This window comes from Helianthus annuus, chromosome 13 (assembly GCF_002127325.2).
Source record: "Helianthus annuus cultivar XRQ/B chromosome 13, HanXRQr2.0-SUNRISE, whole genome shotgun sequence".
Lineage (NCBI taxonomy): Eukaryota > Viridiplantae > Streptophyta > Magnoliopsida > Asterales > Asteraceae > Helianthus > Helianthus annuus.
The window spans coordinates 87,483,006-87,502,061 of NC_035445.2; the positions used below are offsets into that span (position 1 = coordinate 87,483,006).

At 36.0% G+C, this 19,056-nt stretch overlaps 1 protein-coding gene and 1 long non-coding RNA gene across 5 annotated transcripts; one reads left to right on the forward strand and one right to left on the reverse strand.

The window, feature by feature from the left end:
• Positions 1 to 2,892: 2,892 nt before the first annotated feature.
• On the reverse strand, positions 2,893 to 9,244 carry LOC110898480 (transcriptional corepressor LEUNIG). 4 transcript variants are annotated; one of them, XM_022145268.2, is made up of 18 exons: positions 8,944 to 9,244; positions 8,529 to 8,626; positions 8,330 to 8,439; positions 7,336 to 7,767; positions 7,157 to 7,242; positions 6,935 to 7,013; positions 6,745 to 6,820; positions 6,594 to 6,643; positions 6,200 to 6,496; positions 5,879 to 6,085; positions 5,124 to 5,354; positions 4,894 to 5,011; positions 4,702 to 4,811; positions 4,050 to 4,199; positions 3,792 to 3,947; positions 3,582 to 3,698; positions 3,301 to 3,507; positions 2,893 to 3,226 (listed from the first exon to the last, which is right to left on the reverse strand). In XM_022145268.2, exons 1-18 carry the CDS (start codon positions 8,973 to 8,975, stop codon positions 3,083 to 3,085), a joined length of 2,700 nt encoding a protein of 899 aa, XP_022000960.1. In that variant the 5' UTR covers positions 8,976 to 9,244; the 3' UTR covers positions 2,893 to 3,082. The 4 variants fall into 4 exon arrangements, with proteins under 4 accessions (XP_022000960.1, XP_022000958.1, XP_022000957.1 ...); XM_022145266.2 differs by having other exon boundaries at positions 4,894 to 5,035; XM_022145265.2 differs by having other exon boundaries at positions 4,894 to 5,035; positions 7,157 to 7,245; positions 8,944 to 9,241.
• Positions 9,245 to 14,890: 5,646 nt separating this feature from the next.
• LOC110902924 lies at positions 14,891 to 16,628 on the forward strand. The gene is made up of 2 exons (XR_002571528.2): positions 14,891 to 15,040; positions 16,409 to 16,628. It is a non-coding gene; the product is annotated as an uncharacterized LOC110902924 (long non-coding RNA).
• Positions 16,629 to 19,056: the final 2,428 nt, after the last annotated feature.

Below are 19,056 nucleotides of genomic sequence, written 5' to 3' on the forward strand. Positions count from 1 at the left end.
TATATATATATATATATATATATATATATATATATATATATATATATTTATCTTTTTTCTCTTTTTGAATAAATGTCAACAAAAATGTAACCTTATAGATAAGTTATAGATTTTGGAGATTTTAAAGCATATTAATACACTATGGAACTATCCTTTCATTTTGAAATATTATATACACCTTATGATTTATATATTTGACATTGTGTAACCCGTGTGTTACACGGGTACTTAAATTACTAATATTAGATAAGGACTGCAAACCTAGATATCGATAAAACAATAAATGTGGTGTACAAATAAATCTTTAACGACTTGTGATTTTTTCGTATTCAATTTTTCGACTCAGTGTAATTTGATATTTACATAAGTAATGAAACGTTTATTTTATTTCAAGATTTATGCCAACGTTGTTAAATAATATACTTTACTTTGAATAACCTGTATAACACATGTGTACTTAAACTAGTCTTTTCTAAAAAGAAAATCTACACCCAATAATAAATAGATTACTTGTTGCTTCACGTACCACAATTCTGTGTACCAAGATTATTTTTCGTGTTTCTCTTATTTCACTTCTTCGTATTATATTTCTTAATTTAAAAAAGTTAATTATAAAAAATAATAGTAATAAAACGTAATATATTAAATTATTAGTTTGTAACTAAATAATTTATATGAGATATTTGACTTTAAATATATTAAATTATTATATTTTATGTTCCATTCATTCAACTTTGTAATACACTAGCTGTTGCCTCGCCCGCGTTACGGGGCGATAGCCGAATAGTTCTCACTCAATTAAAAAAACACTATTATACTTTTGTTAGGAAAAAAACTAAAACGATGACAAGACCGTAGTTCTGAGCTCAGGGCAAAACTGTAGTTTGTCAGGATTAATGAGCGAGTGTTAGGCAGCTCATTGAGATGGAAAAAATTAAATCCAGTCAACAAATTAAAAGAACACTTTTATATGCTAAAAAAACTAAAACGATAACAATACTATAATTTGAACTGAGGGCAAAGTTGTATTTGTTGACTTGGGTAAAATTGTAATTTGCCAAAAGTTAAAGTGATGACAATACCATAAATTTAAACCAGAGACAAAATCGTAATATAATTTTGCACTAAGGACAAAATCGTAATTTTAAGTTGGGGACAAAACTATATTTTTAATTTAAACTGAGGACAAAATCGTAATTTTGAATTGGGGGCCGGGGGGGGGGGGGGGGGGTGGGGGCAAAAGCATTTTTTTTTGAACCAGGCAATAACATAATTTTAAACTGAAGGCGAAATCATAATTTTTGAAGCGGGGCGAAAATGCAAAATCGTTAGTTTTAGTTTGGGAGAAAAGCAAAAATTTATTTTGAACTGGGGCCAAAAATATAATTGTAATATGGGAATAAAATCATAATTTTGAACCGATGGCAAAATCGTAATTTTAAGCGAGGGACACAAACATAATTTTATTTTGAAGTGGGGGCAAAACAGACAATATATTTTAAATTAAGGACGAAACCGTAATTTTAAAACGAATATAAAAAATAAAATGGTTGGTCTAATTAGGAAGTGTCAGGCAGCTGCCTGACACTATTCCCCCATTTGTTTTTTTTTTTTTTTGTATCTGCCTGACACTATTTCCCCATTTGTTTTTTTTTTTTTTTTGTATGTAATAGGAAATTCATCCTACTCTTTAAATAAACCAAATCTTCATTTTTTTAAAGATCTCTGTCGGTTAGCACGTTTGAAAATCACATGTGCATGTGCTCCTTGTTTCGCTATTTTATTTGACATATAATTTTTTTTTTTACTTATAGAGGGGTTTTCTTTTTTCTTTTTTTTTTTTTTGTTTTAAATCAAAACCTTATCATTCCACACGAAAAAGGACAATTACAAAGCAATGACAGGTAATCGGGCAACAAGTTGCGCCGCCACCCCCTTTTATATACAAATTCGAGCACACCCTATATAAATGTACATGAAACTAAACTAAAGTTGTGAAGATGTATTCAACTTTAGAAAATATTTTGTATTGAAAAGATAAAAAAAAATGTACATCACAATTTGACAAAAACACGTACGGCTGCTTCTGAGCAACTGAGCAAGCCTAGCCTTGCCATCTTCGTCAGCTTGACTCGGCTCATTTAGACCACCTGTAATCGGGCGTTTTTCATCAAAAAAATTGCCCAAACACGCCTGATCACGCCCCAGTGCCGCCCCCTAGGCGTTTTCCGGCGTTATTTGCGAAAAAAGGGACGTTGGCGTGATTTGAAACACGTCGGAACTTGATTTCTTTGCCCATAAGACCTTGCATATGTGTATACTTAGTTTTAATTTAAAAAAAAAAAAACAAAAGAAATGAGTTTTAATTAGATTTCTTGAAGTTTAAGTTACAGGTGGTTGTTGTGGGCGTAAGGAAGAAGAAGGTGATTTTTCATTTCAGTCCATGCATTTTGATTGTATTAAAAAAAAGGATTTAAACTTCAAAAGTCCTTAAAAAAAGGATTGTGCATTTCAGTCCCTAAAGTTTTAATTAGATTTTGGTAATGTACATTTTTTTTTTTTTACTTTTTTCTGTTTTTTTTTTTATTTCTAGTATTGTATATATTTTTTTTTTAATTTAATGAAGTATTTTAAGTTTTTAATTGATAAAAATGTGTAATGATTGGAAGGGGCGTTATTGGGTATTATTTCCACTACGGCACTTTTGCAATAACGCCCAATAATGCCCCCATGCTGACTGGACTGCCACATGGCAGAAAACGCCTCAGGGTAGGTGCATTATTCATCTAACGACTACGCATGTTCTTATTCAACTGAAATTTGAGCTTGAGGCAGCTTGCACGTCTTAAGCCTTAGGTAAATTTTAAAGGAAAGCTATAGATATTATAAATTCAAGAAACAAGTAGATCATATATATATATATATAAAAACAAGTTAAGACGGACAGCACAAAATCCGTTTGTACTAAGATTTCAACATGCTAAAATATAAAGATAAGACAGAAAACACATTAAATAAACATACGATTCCACAAACATGGTAAAACAACGGATCATACAACATTTGTTTTCTGTTTTGTTTTTCACTTCCAAAGTTTAACGATCTTATCATGGCTAGCTGAAGCTACCAAACCCGTAGCCGTCGACAACGCCAAACCCGCAATCAGTCCTTCATGTGCCGATAACGTCATCGTCTTGTTCTCCGACATGTTCCATAGCTCCAAAGACTACATTAACATATCATTACGATCACGTTTATTTTAACAATTTACATTATGATGATCTAGAGTCGAAATTTCACCTGGTAACAGCCGATGACCAATAACGAAGCATAACTAGGATGAAAAACACAAGAGTTAAACTTGTTGCCGTTACAACTGAGTTCGTGTACACACTCCCCTTCGTTTCCATTAAGTAGTGACCACACTCGAACCGAATCCTCACTAACCGATGCCAGCAACTCCCCGGTCGGGTCCCAACAAATCGAATGAATCGGCTTTGTATGCCCCTGCACCAATATCATCACTCGTGTTAGAAAATGTACCGTTGTCTATAAAGAGCGAATATAAACAACAAACAAACCTGTAACGAATGTCGACAGGCTTGAGTTTCCACATCGAGTATAGATACGATGTTTTCTGCAGCCGCTGCAAGAAACCTTCCATGGCGTGGCTGAAATCTCACTTGTGACGTTGCTCCCTAATTTTTCCAATAAATCACACCGTAAACTTATAAATAATACTAAAAAATAGCGCAATACAGTAAAATTTTAGTTTTTTTTAACTTTGGTACCTTGAATACACGAGTGCAACTACCATTATTTACGCTCCAGTAGCGTATCTCCCCATCCCCGTCACACGAACAGAGGAGGTCGTCTTTGTTCGGGTGGAAATCCAATGACATCACAGATGCAGAATGTCCCATAAAGGTACGCAGAGAAAAACCAGGCTGCAAGTGAAGTCAAAGTCAAAACAAAATAGTCAAAAGGACTGTTTAGACAGAATACTTAAGAAGGTGGAACATAAAGTCAACAAATTTTAGTCAACTAACATTGTCGGCATCCCAGACACGGACGGTTTTATCAAAAGATGATGTGGCAAGGCGCGGCATACTTGGGCTGAAACGCACATCCGTGATCATTGATGAATGTTCTTCGAGAGTCGTCTTCAGCTTTAAAGCATCTGTATACCACAGTACAGCCTGCATCCCAAAACTTAGGAGTTATTACCATAAATATAAAATGTTGAGTAAAATGCCATTTTCATCCCTGAGGTTTGGCCAGTTTTGCAACTTTCGTCCAAAGGTTTGTTTTTCCGCATCTTGATCCAAAAGGTTTAAAATCGTGCCATTTTCATTCGGCTCGTTAACTCCATCCATTTTTCTCTGTTAAGTCAGGGGTATTCCGTCCTTTTTGTTCACTTAAAGGGCAATTCGGTTTTTTTCAAGGGTATTTGGTCTTTTTACATAAAGTGAAAAAGACCGAATTACCCTTTAAGTGAACAATAGAGACGGAAATACCCTTGACTTAACAGAGAAAAATGGATGGAGTTAACGGGCCGGATGAAAATGGCAAGATTTTAAACCTTTTGGATCCAGATGCGGAAAAAAAAACCTTTGGACGAAAGTCACAAAACGGGCCAAACTTTAAGGATGTAAATGGCATTTTACTCTAAATTGTTGCAGGTTTAATTGTATTATTTACCTTTTTATCATGACCACCAGTAGCAAGCAATTTACCATCTGAAGAGAAATGACAGCAAACAACCTTGTTTGCACTAGCCCGAACAGAATTGACCTCCGTAAAAGTAAATCCTAAGATCAAACAATAAATAAAGTTATGAAACCGATGTAAATAATGTAAATAATATAATAAAATGCAACTCTCAAGTCTCACCTTTGCTCACATCCATACAACGACCGACAGTATCCCTTAAATCGGTATCATCATGTGATAAAAAAGACTCTACGTTATCATCAAGAGATCCATCCTCCACAAAACGTTCCATGTCAGCCTGCACAATGTCCTTATCATCCCACTGCAACAGTATAATTTATATCCATTTAAAGAAAACTAAAAAACCGAACCAGACCCACTTACATACGACACACGTGTGTCATACTCACCAATTGATTTGACGGAGATGTAAGCGTTGTGGGCCCATCAGGCCGGAACATCATTAACGGTTTTGATGTATTATCGTTATGTGGCAAAGCTGGCATTGAGATCACATCTCCAGGTGTGTGAGTTGACGGTGTCGACGGTGCTGAACTCGGTGAAGGCCCAGCTGTGTTAGCCGTTCCTGAGCTGTTGGCGGGTCCCGAAGATGACACGGGCTGCTTTCTTTTTCTTCCAGTCTGGTTTTTTAAAAGCGTTAAATCGCATTAGCATCTTGAAACCATATTATATATACTATAAAATATGCTATTTGTCAACATCAAACAACTTTAGCCCCTCATATTTAGTAATAAACAACTTTAACCCCCACAACTTTAATAATGACATGTTTAACCCTTTAACTTTAATGATGACATGTTTAACCCTTTAACTTTAATGATGACATGTTTAACCCTTGAATAATGACATGTTTAGCCCCTTAAATAAAACAACTTTAGCCCCTCAACTTCAATAATGACATGTTTAGCCCCTTAAATAAAACAACTTTAGCCCCTCAACTTCAATAATAAACAACTTTAACCCCTCAACTTTAATAATGACATGTTTAGCCCCTTAACTAAAACATCAAACAACTTTAACTCTCGCGATTTGCTTATTTTTATCTACATTTCGAACCCGCTGCAGAGCACAGGTGATAACCCGCTAGTTAGCGTTTAAAAACTCAAATAACAAGCAAAGGGTAAAGTTGTAAAATCCACACGACCTGATCGTTTCCTCTAAACGAATTTGACATGCTCCCATCCCCCACGCTGCTTGCACCAACAATCTTTTCTTGTTGAAGATTCATATTCGAATTTTGCGGCGGTGGTGCAGAAAGAGAATGATGAATCTGTTGTTGTTGCTGATTACCGTTCTGTTGTTGCTGTTGCTGCTGCTGCTGTTGTTGTTGCTGTAATTGCGCCATTTTAATCTAAAGTCGAAAGTAAATAAAGTCACTTAACGGCTTAACCTCAATGCGTTGATTTATTATTAATTAATTTTAATAAACAATAACTAGGTATGAAAGTGAGAATTGAGAAATTACTTTAAGCAGCATATCTGTATCGTTACGGGGTAAACCAGGAATGGGAGATCCGACATTCGGAATGTCGCCAACGGAATTAGAAATACCATCTTTGCCCATACTTATACTTCGGTTATTAAGAAGCATTCTCAGTCGTCTGCTTTCGTCATTGGCTGATTGTGATGTCATGTTCTGTTGCGCTAGCAAAAGTTGTTGCTGATGTTGTGGTGACATCATTTGCAGCTGATGAAACGGTTGAGAGCCTTGCATGAATGACTTCTGTTGTTGCATTATACCAGATCGCAGCTGATCTAATCCCTGATAACATCAACAATAACAATCCCGCATATTTTACTTGTGCGTTTGAAAGGAACATAACATAAATATAGAAGTATACAACATTAACAAAACTTACGGTGAGAGGCCACCCTTTTAACGTCAAATTGTTACCACCTTGATTTGATCCTAAACGTAAAAAGGGCGTATTTAGTATTCAGTCATATACTTATGTGAAGTGATTTAAGTAAATGGCCAATGAAACAGAATTCCATAAAGTCAAAATGTACCGGGAATCCCAATCAAAGATACTTCGGGACCAGCAGCTCTAGGATTCAAAATTGGATTCATCTCCGTCTTTATTTCCTATATTTCAGTGTAGAACAGCCGAACGTAACTTAGATGACATTTTACCACAATAATCAAACGCATCAATGTGTTTTTGGTCTTCAAAACATTCAAACATGAGTTATTACTTACCGGAGCAGAGCCTGGAAGTTGTTGGCTGCGACCTTGGACTTGAGGCGACATACTGCCAGCTGTACCATGCAGCACTTGCCTGAAAAATTACACACGTGTGTTCCGAATTTTAAATTGGTTATCAGATAGTAAGCACCATGAGAACTAGAAAGAAAATTTTCCCACTTGTGAACGCGTGAAAATGTACATAAAATTCATAAGATTTGCATGAAATAACATTACCCTGAAGGTTGACCAGCTGCAGCTGCAGATTTCAAAATTGATGCTTGGTTTGGATCCAAAAGTTGACCGACATTCTCGCCGTACCTCTGCTAAGAAACCAAAATACAATATCTAAATTTGTCAACGAACTCCGCATAAAAGTCAACTATCTGGAACAATAAAAAAGAAGAAAGGTATACCTTCATAGCTGCATCATCTAAAGAATCCCTAGGGAGCGGTACTTTCAATTTCTCCTCATACATTTTGGTAGCAATAGCATTAACACCAGGGTTTGATCTCATAAGCGGATCGTTTCCAACAAGCCTGTTTGACCCTCCATTAAGAAGGTGAGAGCCATCTCTCCGTTGCTGCTGCTGCTGCTGTTGTTGATGTTGCTGTTGCTGCTGTTGTTGCGCTTGTTGTTGTTGCTGCTGCTGTTGCTGTTGCTGCTGTTGTTGTGCTTGTTGCTGTTGTTGCTGCTGCTGTTGTTGTTGAGCTTGACGTTGTAATATAAGCTGCTGCATTTGCATCTGTTGATGCTGTTGTTGTTGTTGCTGCTGTTGTTGCGGATGAGGTGTTTGGTGCGGCTGCTGCTGCTGCTGCTGTTGCTCCCTCGCTTTGTTTAACTGAGTCTAAAACGTTACATAAGATATATAATTAGGGGTGTAAACAAGCCCAAAGGCTCGAGAGCTACTCGTGATCGGCTCGGTTAAAAGCTCGAACGAGCCGAGCCTTAACGAGCCCGAGCCCGAGCCTGAAATAGAGCTCCTTTTGTTATCGAGCCCGAGCTCGAGCCTGAAATACAAAGCTTGTTTAGGCTCACGAGCCTAAACGAGCCCATACAAATATTTAATTTTTTATATATATAATATATTAGTAATGATGATAACATTGATGAGCTGAGCTAGAGCCGAGTTTTGGCTCGTTTAAGTGATGTTGAAGTGAGCTCGAGCCAAGTTTTTAGCTCGTTTAAGGTTGTTCTCAAAATAGTTCGAGCCGAGCTCGAGCTTTGGGTTTTACTCGCGAGCCGAGCACGAGCTCAAAGAAGTAGACTCGAACCGAGCCGAGCTCGAGCTTCATAAAAACCTAACGAGCCAAGCTCGGGCTCGACTCGGCTCATTTACACCCCTATATATAATATTATAATGTGTGTATACACGTAAACATGAAGCTATATATATACAACTAGCAAACCTCAATGTAAGAAGCTGCGACTTCCGAGTGTTTCTCGTTAGTTCTCGCTATAAATATATCCCAAAACACAGACCACCACTCAAACAAAAAGCCACCGGGCGCATCAATAGCTGTAACATACACCAAGAACGTACGATTATGTCTCGAAAGACTAAAACACCCTTCAACAAAGTTGAACTTTTCATTAACAGGTTCTTACCAACAGGGTCAGATGAGACCTTTCCTTCGGCTTGAAACGCCTGAGCCGAAGCCTTTAAATCCCTTTTCACCAAGTAATCATGTATATAAACATCTAACCTATTAACCAAATCAAACCACAACATCAATTTACACAGAAATCAGTCTCTAGAACCAAATTAACTTCAAAACAACATAAAAACTGTAAGCACAAACACTCTAACAGCATCAATTAACAAAACTATCTACCAAAATAAAAAAACCCTAAAAACTGAAACCCTAGATTAAACAAAACAAAACCTAAACAGGATCAAGCAGCAAGTGTTCCATAACCAAAAGAGGAGCAACAAGTGTGTAAATCTAACAAGCAGAGCTACGGATGTAACAGAAATGATCATAAATTAGAACAAATTATGGGGAAAATGAAAGAAATTTACATTTTATCAGCTTCCCAGTGAGTTTGAGACATGTTTACGAAGAAGCAGGAGGATGAAGAATGATGAATTGAGTGTTAGATCTTCATGTAAGTAAGCTAGGGTTTGTGTTGTTCCGGTGAAACTGAAACCCTATGAGTAATTGATGTGAAAATTCCAGAATAATAATAATAATAATAATAAATAGAAAGGAAGATCCTTCAAGAAAGAAAGAGATAAGAGAGGGTAAAGAGAGAGAAAGGGGGGATTGAAGAGAGAGAATGTCTCAATGAGATAATTTTGTGTCTTAAGTTGGCTATTCACTTTCTTTTAACCTTTTTCTCATATTTTATTATCATATATTATTATAATTATAACTATAAAAATTATATATGTATGTTCTTGTTTGAGTTCATATGATTTGATCTAGTTTGCTCTCAAAGCCATGTTTAAAAGGAGGAGTTTCCTTTTCGAATGATATCTGCGGGTTTTATAGTAGAGGGTCTTAATTAATTTAGCGGCCCATGGCTTTATAGCCTAGTGGCATCTTGGGGGTGGGATAAGGCTTTGGGACCAATAGGTCCTGGGTTCGATTCCTACAAGGGGGGTTTTTCCCATATTTATTGGGTTTCCTCCTGAATTGGTGTATAGGCATAATGCCTAGTGGAGATGGATATGATCGGGTGGTTCCGCTGGTGGCACGATGATACTCCAGTGGTCCGTCAGTGATCCAAATTTGCCGTTCAAAAAAAAAATTTAGCGTGTTTTATTTGTACTCGCTTAGTTACATGATTGTTTAGATTTTATGCTTAGATTATCGTGATATTTTGTTTGGCTTTTGTTTGTGTGCTTTGTTTCCCCGTAGGTTAAATCTATCAAGTGAAATGAGTTAATCTTCTTTCACTAATTATAACATTTTTGAACACACTCTTTAAAAAAAACGTTAAATTTAGTCTCATTAAAATTCACGATATAGACACACGAGTCTTAGAATATAAGTTATATTATTAGTTATATTTAATATTTTTTTATTTTTAATATCAAATATACCTTGTTGTTATTTTTTTTAAAGTAGAATACATATTATACAGAGTAAGTTACAGATTATGTCATTTAACTATATGTAATTGCAGGGTATGTACTTTGTCTTTGCACTGTATGTCCTTTACTTAAAATTTATGCACGCTTTATATCCTTTCTACTAGCAAAAGTTAACTTTTTCTGTTAGTTTTTTTATATATGACTATTTTGCCCTCATTAGTTAAAAGACAAATACGTAGTTTGGTCTTAATCAAAATATATGTATATTCTTGTTTGAGTTCATATGATTTGATCTAATTTTTTTTATATCCTTAGTTTTTTTATAATTAAGTGATAAAATTATAATTACTTAATTCTTATTTCTATAATTAATATGGTTTGGTCTTAATCAAAATATATGTATATTCTTGTTTGATTCATATGATTTAATCTAATTTGGTCTCAGAGCGACGCTTAAGAGGAGCGGTTTCTTTTTCGAACGATACCTGCAGATTTTATAGTATAGTGCCTTAATTAATTTGGTGTGTTTTATTTATACTCGATTGCTTGCATGATTGTTTAGATCCATGCTTAGATTGTTATGATATTTGTTTCCCGTAGGTTATCTTTATTTAGTGAAATGAGTTGATCTTCTTTCACTAATTATAATATTTTTTGACACCATCTTTAAAAAAAACCTTAAATTTAGTCTCATTAAAATTCACGATCTATTCTAAAACACATGAGTCGTAAAATATAAGTTATATTATTAGTTATATTTTATATTGCTTATTTTAATCTTAGTACCAAATGTACCTTGTTGTTAAAATTTTTTAAGAGTAAATTACAAGTTTTGTCCTTTATGTTTATATCAGATTGTAGGTGCTATCCTTTTGGCCAAAAGTTTATAGGCGGTGTCCTTAACCTTTCAAAATCTTGCACGTTTTGTCCTTTAGGCCAAACCTGGTTAGAAATCTCAGTGAAAAACTGTCATGTGTGCAATGCACATGAGGGTAAAATGATAATTTCCCTCTCAACCCTTTCTAATCCCCCATTTATAACCCTCACCCCTATTTCTTTAACATTGATGATTGATGATTGTAAATTGCTCAATAATTCCAATCTTCATGGCCATGTTAATATAAGAGCACCAAAAACAACATTATCATCAATCATCATCCAATCCCATAAAAGAAAAAAGAAAAGAGTTTGTTTAATAAACTCTTAAGATGGTTATAAATAGGGGAATAGAAAGTTAAATTACCTGCAATGCCCAATTTTATTTTCTAATCCAATCCAAATACAGGTCGCTCGATACACAGAGAAGTAAACAAAATAGTAAACACGGGTCACGTATCTCCCGTCAGGGCTCGGATAACAGCAGTCAGAAGAGTGATAATAAATGTCGAATACAATTCAGTTCCAAATACATGACATCTGAAGAGATCGAAAGCGTTCTTAACATGCAGCATGCCACAACACACAACAATGATCCGTATATTAACGATTATTATCACCAAGCTCGGCTTGCGAAGAATTCTTCTAAAAACCGATTCCACCCGGCCCATCTTAAAGATTCGTCACAACGGGGTCGTAATGGTTCAGATTCACAACCTCATATTACTGTCAATTCACATGGAAGAGTTCCGTTCTCTTTGATTCGAAGGCCACAGTCGTTTCTTGAAGTGGAACCATCATCCGGTTCGGGTGATAACAGGTCTGAAGTTAAAAGATCTGAGAAACCGGTGGATGATGATTGATGATAATGTTGTTGTTGCTGCTCTTATTGTTGTCCCAATTAACATGGCTATGAAGATTGGAATTATTGAGCCATTTACAGCCTCCAACCCCACCCTAGGAGCGGGAGCCGCGAGCCAGGCAGATGGTATCGGTGGCACAGCCTCCGACCCCACCCTGGGAGCGGGAGCCGCGAGCCAGCCAGATGGTATCGATGTTTATTAATTACGCAGCAGAAAATTTTCATCAGGACCATAGTTAAAAAATATGGCAAAAGATCAAATACAAATAATCTTAACATATTAAACATACTAATTGAAAGAAAACTCAAAAAGATAAGGTGGCATTTTTGTAATTACCACCAACTATCAAAGTTACTATACAAATGTGAACTCAACCAAAAATACATAAAAAACACAATTTTTTTAATATTTTTTATAAAAAATCGCCACATTTTGTTAGCAAAAAAAATTGCTGCTACTAAAATAGCGATTTTTTAATAAAAAATGTTAAAAAAATAAAATAAAATAATTTTGTGTGTTTTTTTATTTTTTAGATTTTTTTAGATTTTTGGGGGTTTAGTTTTTAGCATTTTAGCTTGGGGGGTGTTAGGTTTTTGGGGGGTGGGGGTGTTTAGGTTTTTTGGGGGATGGGGGGTTAGGTTTTTTTTAGGTTTTTCAGGTATATTTGTAGAATAACTTTGATAGTTATTGATAATTACAAAAGTGCCACCTTGTCTTTTTGAGTTTTCCTTCAATTTGTATGTTTAGTATGTTAAGATTATTTGTACAATAACTTTCCCCTAGGAAATATTTATTAGAGTTCAAAACACCAGATTTTTATAATAAATAAATGAGATAAACCCAGTTTTTATTCACAATACATTTATAGGGATAAACCCTGATTATTGAAAACATGATCTCTTTTTCATTTAGATAACTTTTATAGCCACTTCTTTAAGCTTTCGGTGCTCCATAGCTGACTTCTAATAGCTTTCACATTAAGTTACCTGAAGCGCGTTTTAAAAAGGTTTTATCAGCAAGAAATATTAGCGAGTACATTCCAGTTTATAAAAAACATTAGTTGTTATTACATTACAGTATTAAGGGCGATTACAATGTTTATATCTACCCAATTACTCGTTCAGTACGTGTCACTCGACGAATCTGTGATTATGGTCATATAACACATTGGATAACCGTGCCCAATTGTGAAGGTTATCAAGTACTGTATAATTACAAAGACTTAATCACTGTAATTGTAATTGATAAACATTTATAGTTTTGGAAAAAAAAACATTTGAAATAATGGCTCACAAACTATGAGAAAAGGAGAATAACTCACAAAAAGAGTTTATAAAAGGGGAATGACTCACATTGTAGACTTAGGTATTTATACAGGCTTCCTGGTAATATTTTTGGATTATTTCCTTGAGTTTCTATGAAAAATATACAATGCACACGTGTTAGTAAGATAACCCAAATCACATTAGCCGTACAACACGAGACAGAACTCCAATGAACTGAGTCAGACAGAGCCTAAAAATGTGTTACGGAGTCCTAGATCAATCAGGCAGAGTATCGACTTAGTGTTCAGAGGTTAAAATACTTACAACGAGGCAAAGCTTCGTGTTTTAGGGGGGTACTATTCCCGAGTATAATAGCACTATAGCTTTTGAGAGAGAAAAGAAAATTCTGAACGAAATGAAATTGAGGCCAGAGGCCTCCTTATATAGGCTGGTCGAAGGGCGGCTCACGTGTAACGCCCCAAAACTCGAATTACTAAATTTGCTAGTGAGACCCCATGTTTAATAAGATGGAATGTAATAACTAGGTTATTATACCTAGTCAAATGTTTAGCAAAACAAACAAGGGTACAAACTTGAGGGACCAAAGATGAACAAGGGGAAAGTTATGTTTTAATTAACAAAACACACACAAAAACACACACATCTCGTGTGTTCTGGAACGATCAGGAGGGCTCCATAGGAGCCAAACCCTAGTTCTTCAAAAAGCTTCAAATCAAAGGATGATTCAAGGCTTAAATTCGTGAATGAACATGGATTAATGATCACCATCACAAGGGGATCATAAGGTATGTCTTAAAAGTTAGATTGGTGATCTTTCATGAAGTGGGTTTTGATGTAAATCGCGAATTTGTATGAAATTGAGAACGGGTGTGTGTTAGAATCATCATATAGAACATGGATTATGCATGGTTTAGGTTAATTCGATGTTTAGAGGTGAAACCCATTAGTTATGGTAAGAATGATGACTTGAATCATCATCCATGTCTAATTCTTGTTGCATGTTGTTCGTATTATGTGGGTATGATGAATTCTTGTTAGATGAATTGAAAGAAAGGTGGTGTTGATATGCTTGATGTTATGTATGAATGGTAGATGCTAATTCGTAGGAGGATTGGATGAATTATGTATGAGATTAGAAGAATATGCATAAATTAGTTGTACATTATGCTTAGATAGTGGTACGCACGCCAAGTGTTTGATGAAATGACTAAACGACGATATTATATGAAAATGTATGCAAGTAGTGGATGAACATACATACAATGTGTAAATGATTAAATTGTTAGTAAACTTATACAAGGAACATGTGTAAGATTGAATCCATGTGGAGGTTTTATTGATGTCTTGTTTGGGCAGAAATGTGCACTAGTATCTTTCATTGTTCACTCACATTGTATGGTACACACTATGTGTTTAGTCGGCGGTTTAGTTGAGATTACGAAATGAAATTGGTGTTAATGTATAGCAAGTAAGGATGGTAAAATCATGTTGGTTGTGTACCCCAAATATGGCCGTCTTTTATGGGATCCCGAAAGCTTTAGTATATATAGTGTTGATATTATGTATGGGTGTGTATGTAATGGATTGATCATGTGGTTGTAAGCATATTACATCATGAATATGAAGTGTATATAATGCCATTGTTATAGCTTAATGTGATGACATGGATATATGAGGTTAAGTCGAAAGTCCATAAGATGGGTCGTTGACTTTTGGAAGTCAAACCTTGCATGAGTAGTATAGCTAGACTCTTGTCAAATTTCAATGCAATAAAGTCATATGGTGCATTTATAACAATGTGTGTTATATGCAATTATGTAAGGAATTGTACGAGTTGGAAGAGATGTGATTTTGGGTATATGTCTTATGTTTGTTAGACTTGACTAATGAAAGTCAAACGTGAACCATGCATTTGACATGATCATTTAAGCGTACAATCATGCATACTAACAAGAATGTGATTGTGTGATGTGAAAGCATAGGGATCATGTGGAAATGGACTCAAGCAAGAAAGGCAAACGGGTCAAAAGAAGGCAAGGGAACAGACGCAAAAAGGTAAGTGATTTCCGCAATCACTTCTTAGTTGTTTAAGTAATGTAGCGTTTTAACTAATAAAACATGATGTTTAAAGTTAAATGTGGATTAGATTGTATGAAATCGGTGAATTTCGCTAAGTAGACCAATGGGTCAAAATAAGGTCTTATGATTATTGAAATGTTGCATAAGAAATGGCTACACCGGTACTATAACCGGTTAATGGGTAGAATTGCTTATAAGTACGCAACCCGGGAATCGGAGATGCGGTTTAATAGTCAACAGAATCGGATGTGAGTTTGTTTTAATAGATAAACAACTATGTAAGTGGAAATTTTAGTAACAAAGTTAGGTTCGTAGATTTGAATGAAACGTGTGAGTTTAATGAATACCGGGTGTCGGGTGCGTAAGCCCCAAGTGCGGAACTCCGGATAAGGTAAAAATATTATGGCTATAATGTTCGTGTATGATTCGGGTTAGAACAAATGAGTGGTTTGATGAAAACATGAACAGGTCGAATAAATAGAAAATGACTAATAAGCCGAAAGCGCGTAAGATAGGAATTTCCTTAAATCGGATATGGGATTCCAAGTCCATATCATAGAATGTGAATTTACAAGCATGTAGGAAGAAACGGGAGGTTAAACGGGTAAACGGTTTAAAAGCTACGCAAGTTTTAGCGTTTTCGGACGACGAAACGAATCTGCAGCAAGAAACACCTCTTAACTTAAGAGGAGTGCAAAAGAAACACATCTTAACTTAAGAGGAGTGCAAAAGAAACACATCTTAACATAAGAGGAGTTCAACAAAACATCTTTTAACTTATGCACAATGCAGAGACCGTCGGCGACGACCCCTTGTGGCGTCGGCGACGGTACCCCTTCACCCGACGGCCCCTCCTTATCCGATTTTCCTGTTTTGCTTGTTTGTTATAGAGTGTTTATGAGATGCAATGAGCATGTACGCAAGCTTAAAACAGAACGAAATAAGTATAGAGGTATTTGTAAGTATAAGTATGGAATTACTTACTTGATTAGTAAAGGGAATCCATAGGCAAACGCGTCTAGGAATGTATATATGTGAGTGGGTATGTATGTATGCAGGTATGTATACGTGTATGTATGTATGTTCGTAGATATGTACGTATTGTATACATGGTTTCAATACATTTAAGTATTGACGTTATTAACCGTGTGCCTTGAGAATGAAATGTAATGCAGGTACATTATTGATGTCTTATCAAGGATTAGACACCCAGATGGAACGATTAAATCTAGAAAGATAACGGATGGAAAGTATACGTGGATAGAACGTAACGAGACTACATGATTATGAACCTTGTTTGTATATGATGTATGCTAATGTTGCGAATGTATATGGTGGGTGCAGGTTGTACGAATCACAGATTATCATCAAGAGGAGTAGCAATCAAGTCAAGAGCAAGGATTGTACGGAAAGTGCGGTCACATAGTTAAGTTATGTATTGCCTTGAAGTCTTAAAATTGAGTACGAATGTTGCGATTACTTTTATGAAACGTTTGACAATTTGTAACTTGAACCGTCATGTAAGTAATGTCGTTACCAAAGAAATAAATTTTAAGGTTCGCAATTCCGCTACGTCGTTTTAAGGTTAAACGTGTTAGGGTCTTACATCGCGCCCCGCGAGTCCCATCTTCTTCTCCTTCACGGCCCGCGAGGACACTAGGCTAGGGCCTAGCTTTGACTAGTCAGCACTCTGGCCTCAACACGTAGTGGGATACGTGGCTAAAGGGGTGTCCGACAAGTAATAGGTTGTCTCGGCCCGCAACTCGCCCTAGTGATTCCTTCGCGGCCCGCGAGCGACGGGTTTTTTATTGTTTTATTTGATATTTATTAAAATAAATGTTATTCAGGTTCGTTTATCGCATATGGGTGTATTTAAGAGCGTTTAGGGGTGTTTTTCGAGGGTTGTTATATATGCCTTCTTGTAAGTCTCTAAGCATAAAGTGAGTAAACCTACACCATGCCTCCAATCTCACAATGTTGGAAGTACTCATCTATGTGATACCTCACCTGGTTACTTAGCAAATAGATAGTGTATTATGTACTTCATACTTGTATTCATGACCATCCGAATCATCCATGTTGGTGATTTTGTGCAATGGTGAAAATCTTGAGGTTAGTGGATTACCCTACCTCTAATGCATGACAATTACTTGATTATGTAAATAATGATAACAACCTACGTATATACATATCATACTTATCTCAAAACCAAACCATAATATCAACCAAATTCATGGTTGAATGTTATCTGTTAAGGTGGAGAATATCTTAAACTTAAATTTCTTCTTTTGGGCTTCTAATGAGTGTTAACACTCATGAAAAACACAAACTAAAAACAGTGTCCAATAAGTGCACAAGTAAGATATGTTTTATGTAATTTCATATACGTAAATTTCATTTACATTCCAAACTCAAAATCATTATACTCATACACCTTTGTTTACCTTTTTGGGGTAAACTTTGGTGACTCCGTCCTTCAAGACCGATTACTCGCTTTTGTGGAAATCTTTGCAAATCGTGAGTTCATACTTGGCAAATTTTTCGCTTTAGACACTATTTGGGTTGCAACATGTATACGTATTGAAATCACTATCACACATACAATCAATCTTATGCAAACACTCAATCCTTAGACATAAGTATGAAGAGTAATTTGGGTCTGGAAGGTTATTTAAATGAACGCTCATAAGCAATGGAATATTATTATTATCATGCTTGGCTCGTATTTGTCGCAACCCCCGCCCCCCAATTACAAGGAACGGGCGGCCGCGACCAGTTTCAGTGGTATCGGTGTTTATCAGTTTGGCAGCGGAAATTACATCAGGACCGTAGTTAGGAAATATTTTATCAGAGTAAAATACCACACTTTTATAATATTAAACACGTGGGAAATTCTCAAGTTTTCAGTACACACATTTTCATAGGGATAAAACCCTATTTTATTTAAATAAAAACATCTATTTATTTAGGTAACTTTTATAGCCACTTTTCCAAGCCTTCAGTGCTGTCCAGCTGCCTTCTATTTGGCTTTCACATTTTGTTACCTGAAACGCGTTTAAAAAGATTTTGTCAGTGGGAAATACTGGTGAGTGAATCCCAGTTTAATTAAGATAAGTAAAACCGTTTACAGCATCGAGGGCGGTCGCACAATTACATTTGTTTATTTTCTACTTTAATTACCACCCACGGTACTGTCAACCCGACTTGTGGTCATGTTACTACTCACAGTGTAGTAACAAATTTTGTATACAAAACCCCAACATACCGAAGATAATTGTAGAATACAAATAATCAATCACTGTTAAATATAAATTAAAACAATTGAGGTAACAATTTGTGAAAAGAGGAATTACTCACATTGCTATCTTAGGGTTTTCCTTTGTGATTTCCTGGTGATTATATATTAATTACACAATGCACACGCGTTAGTTTAATAACCCAATATTTACATTAGTAATACCCTCCCCGAGACATAATTCCAACGACTACGTCGGGCAGAACCCCGGCAGCCGTTATGGAACCCTAGATCAATCAGGTAGCGTATCTAATACGTAACCGAGGGTTATGATACTTACAATGATGCATAACTTCATTAATCAGGGGGTATAATGCCCGGAGATTGTGCTTATACTACAGAAATTTAGAGAGAGAATTCGTTTTTGAACATTAGAAACTGAAGGCCGATGCTCCCAATTTATAGGAGCTGATTTCAAGTTCCTTGCGGCCCGCGTAAGCCAAAGGCTTAGCCTTCGTGGCCTGCGAGCTAGGGGTGTAGGTTTTCTAGGTTTGACACGAGTGGTGACACGTGGCAGCACCGGGCTACGCCCTTGTGACCATCTGCCGCGGCCCGCGTAAGACGAAGAGCAGGTCTTCGCGGCCCGCCATAAACCATTAAAATTTGTTTTTATTTTATTTTTAATTATATAAAGGTATATAGGGTCAAATTTCATAAACGGGGCGTATTTTAAGACGTATAGGGGCATTCTAAATAT

Excerpts from the sequence above, each read along its gene's own strand:
- LOC110898480 (XM_022145265.2), bottom strand. The coding sequence starts at position 8,975 with ATGTCTCAAACTCACTGGGAAGCTGATAAAAT. Across the intron at positions 7,768-8,329 it reads TCGCAGCTTCTTACATTGAG|ACTCAGTTAAACAAAGCGAG; the intron begins GTTTGCTAGTTG and ends GTAACGTTTTAG. Across the intron at positions 6,644-6,744 it reads ATCTTTGATTGGGATTCCCG|GATCAAATCAAGGTGGTAAC; the intron begins GTACATTTTGAC and ends TTTTACGTTTAG.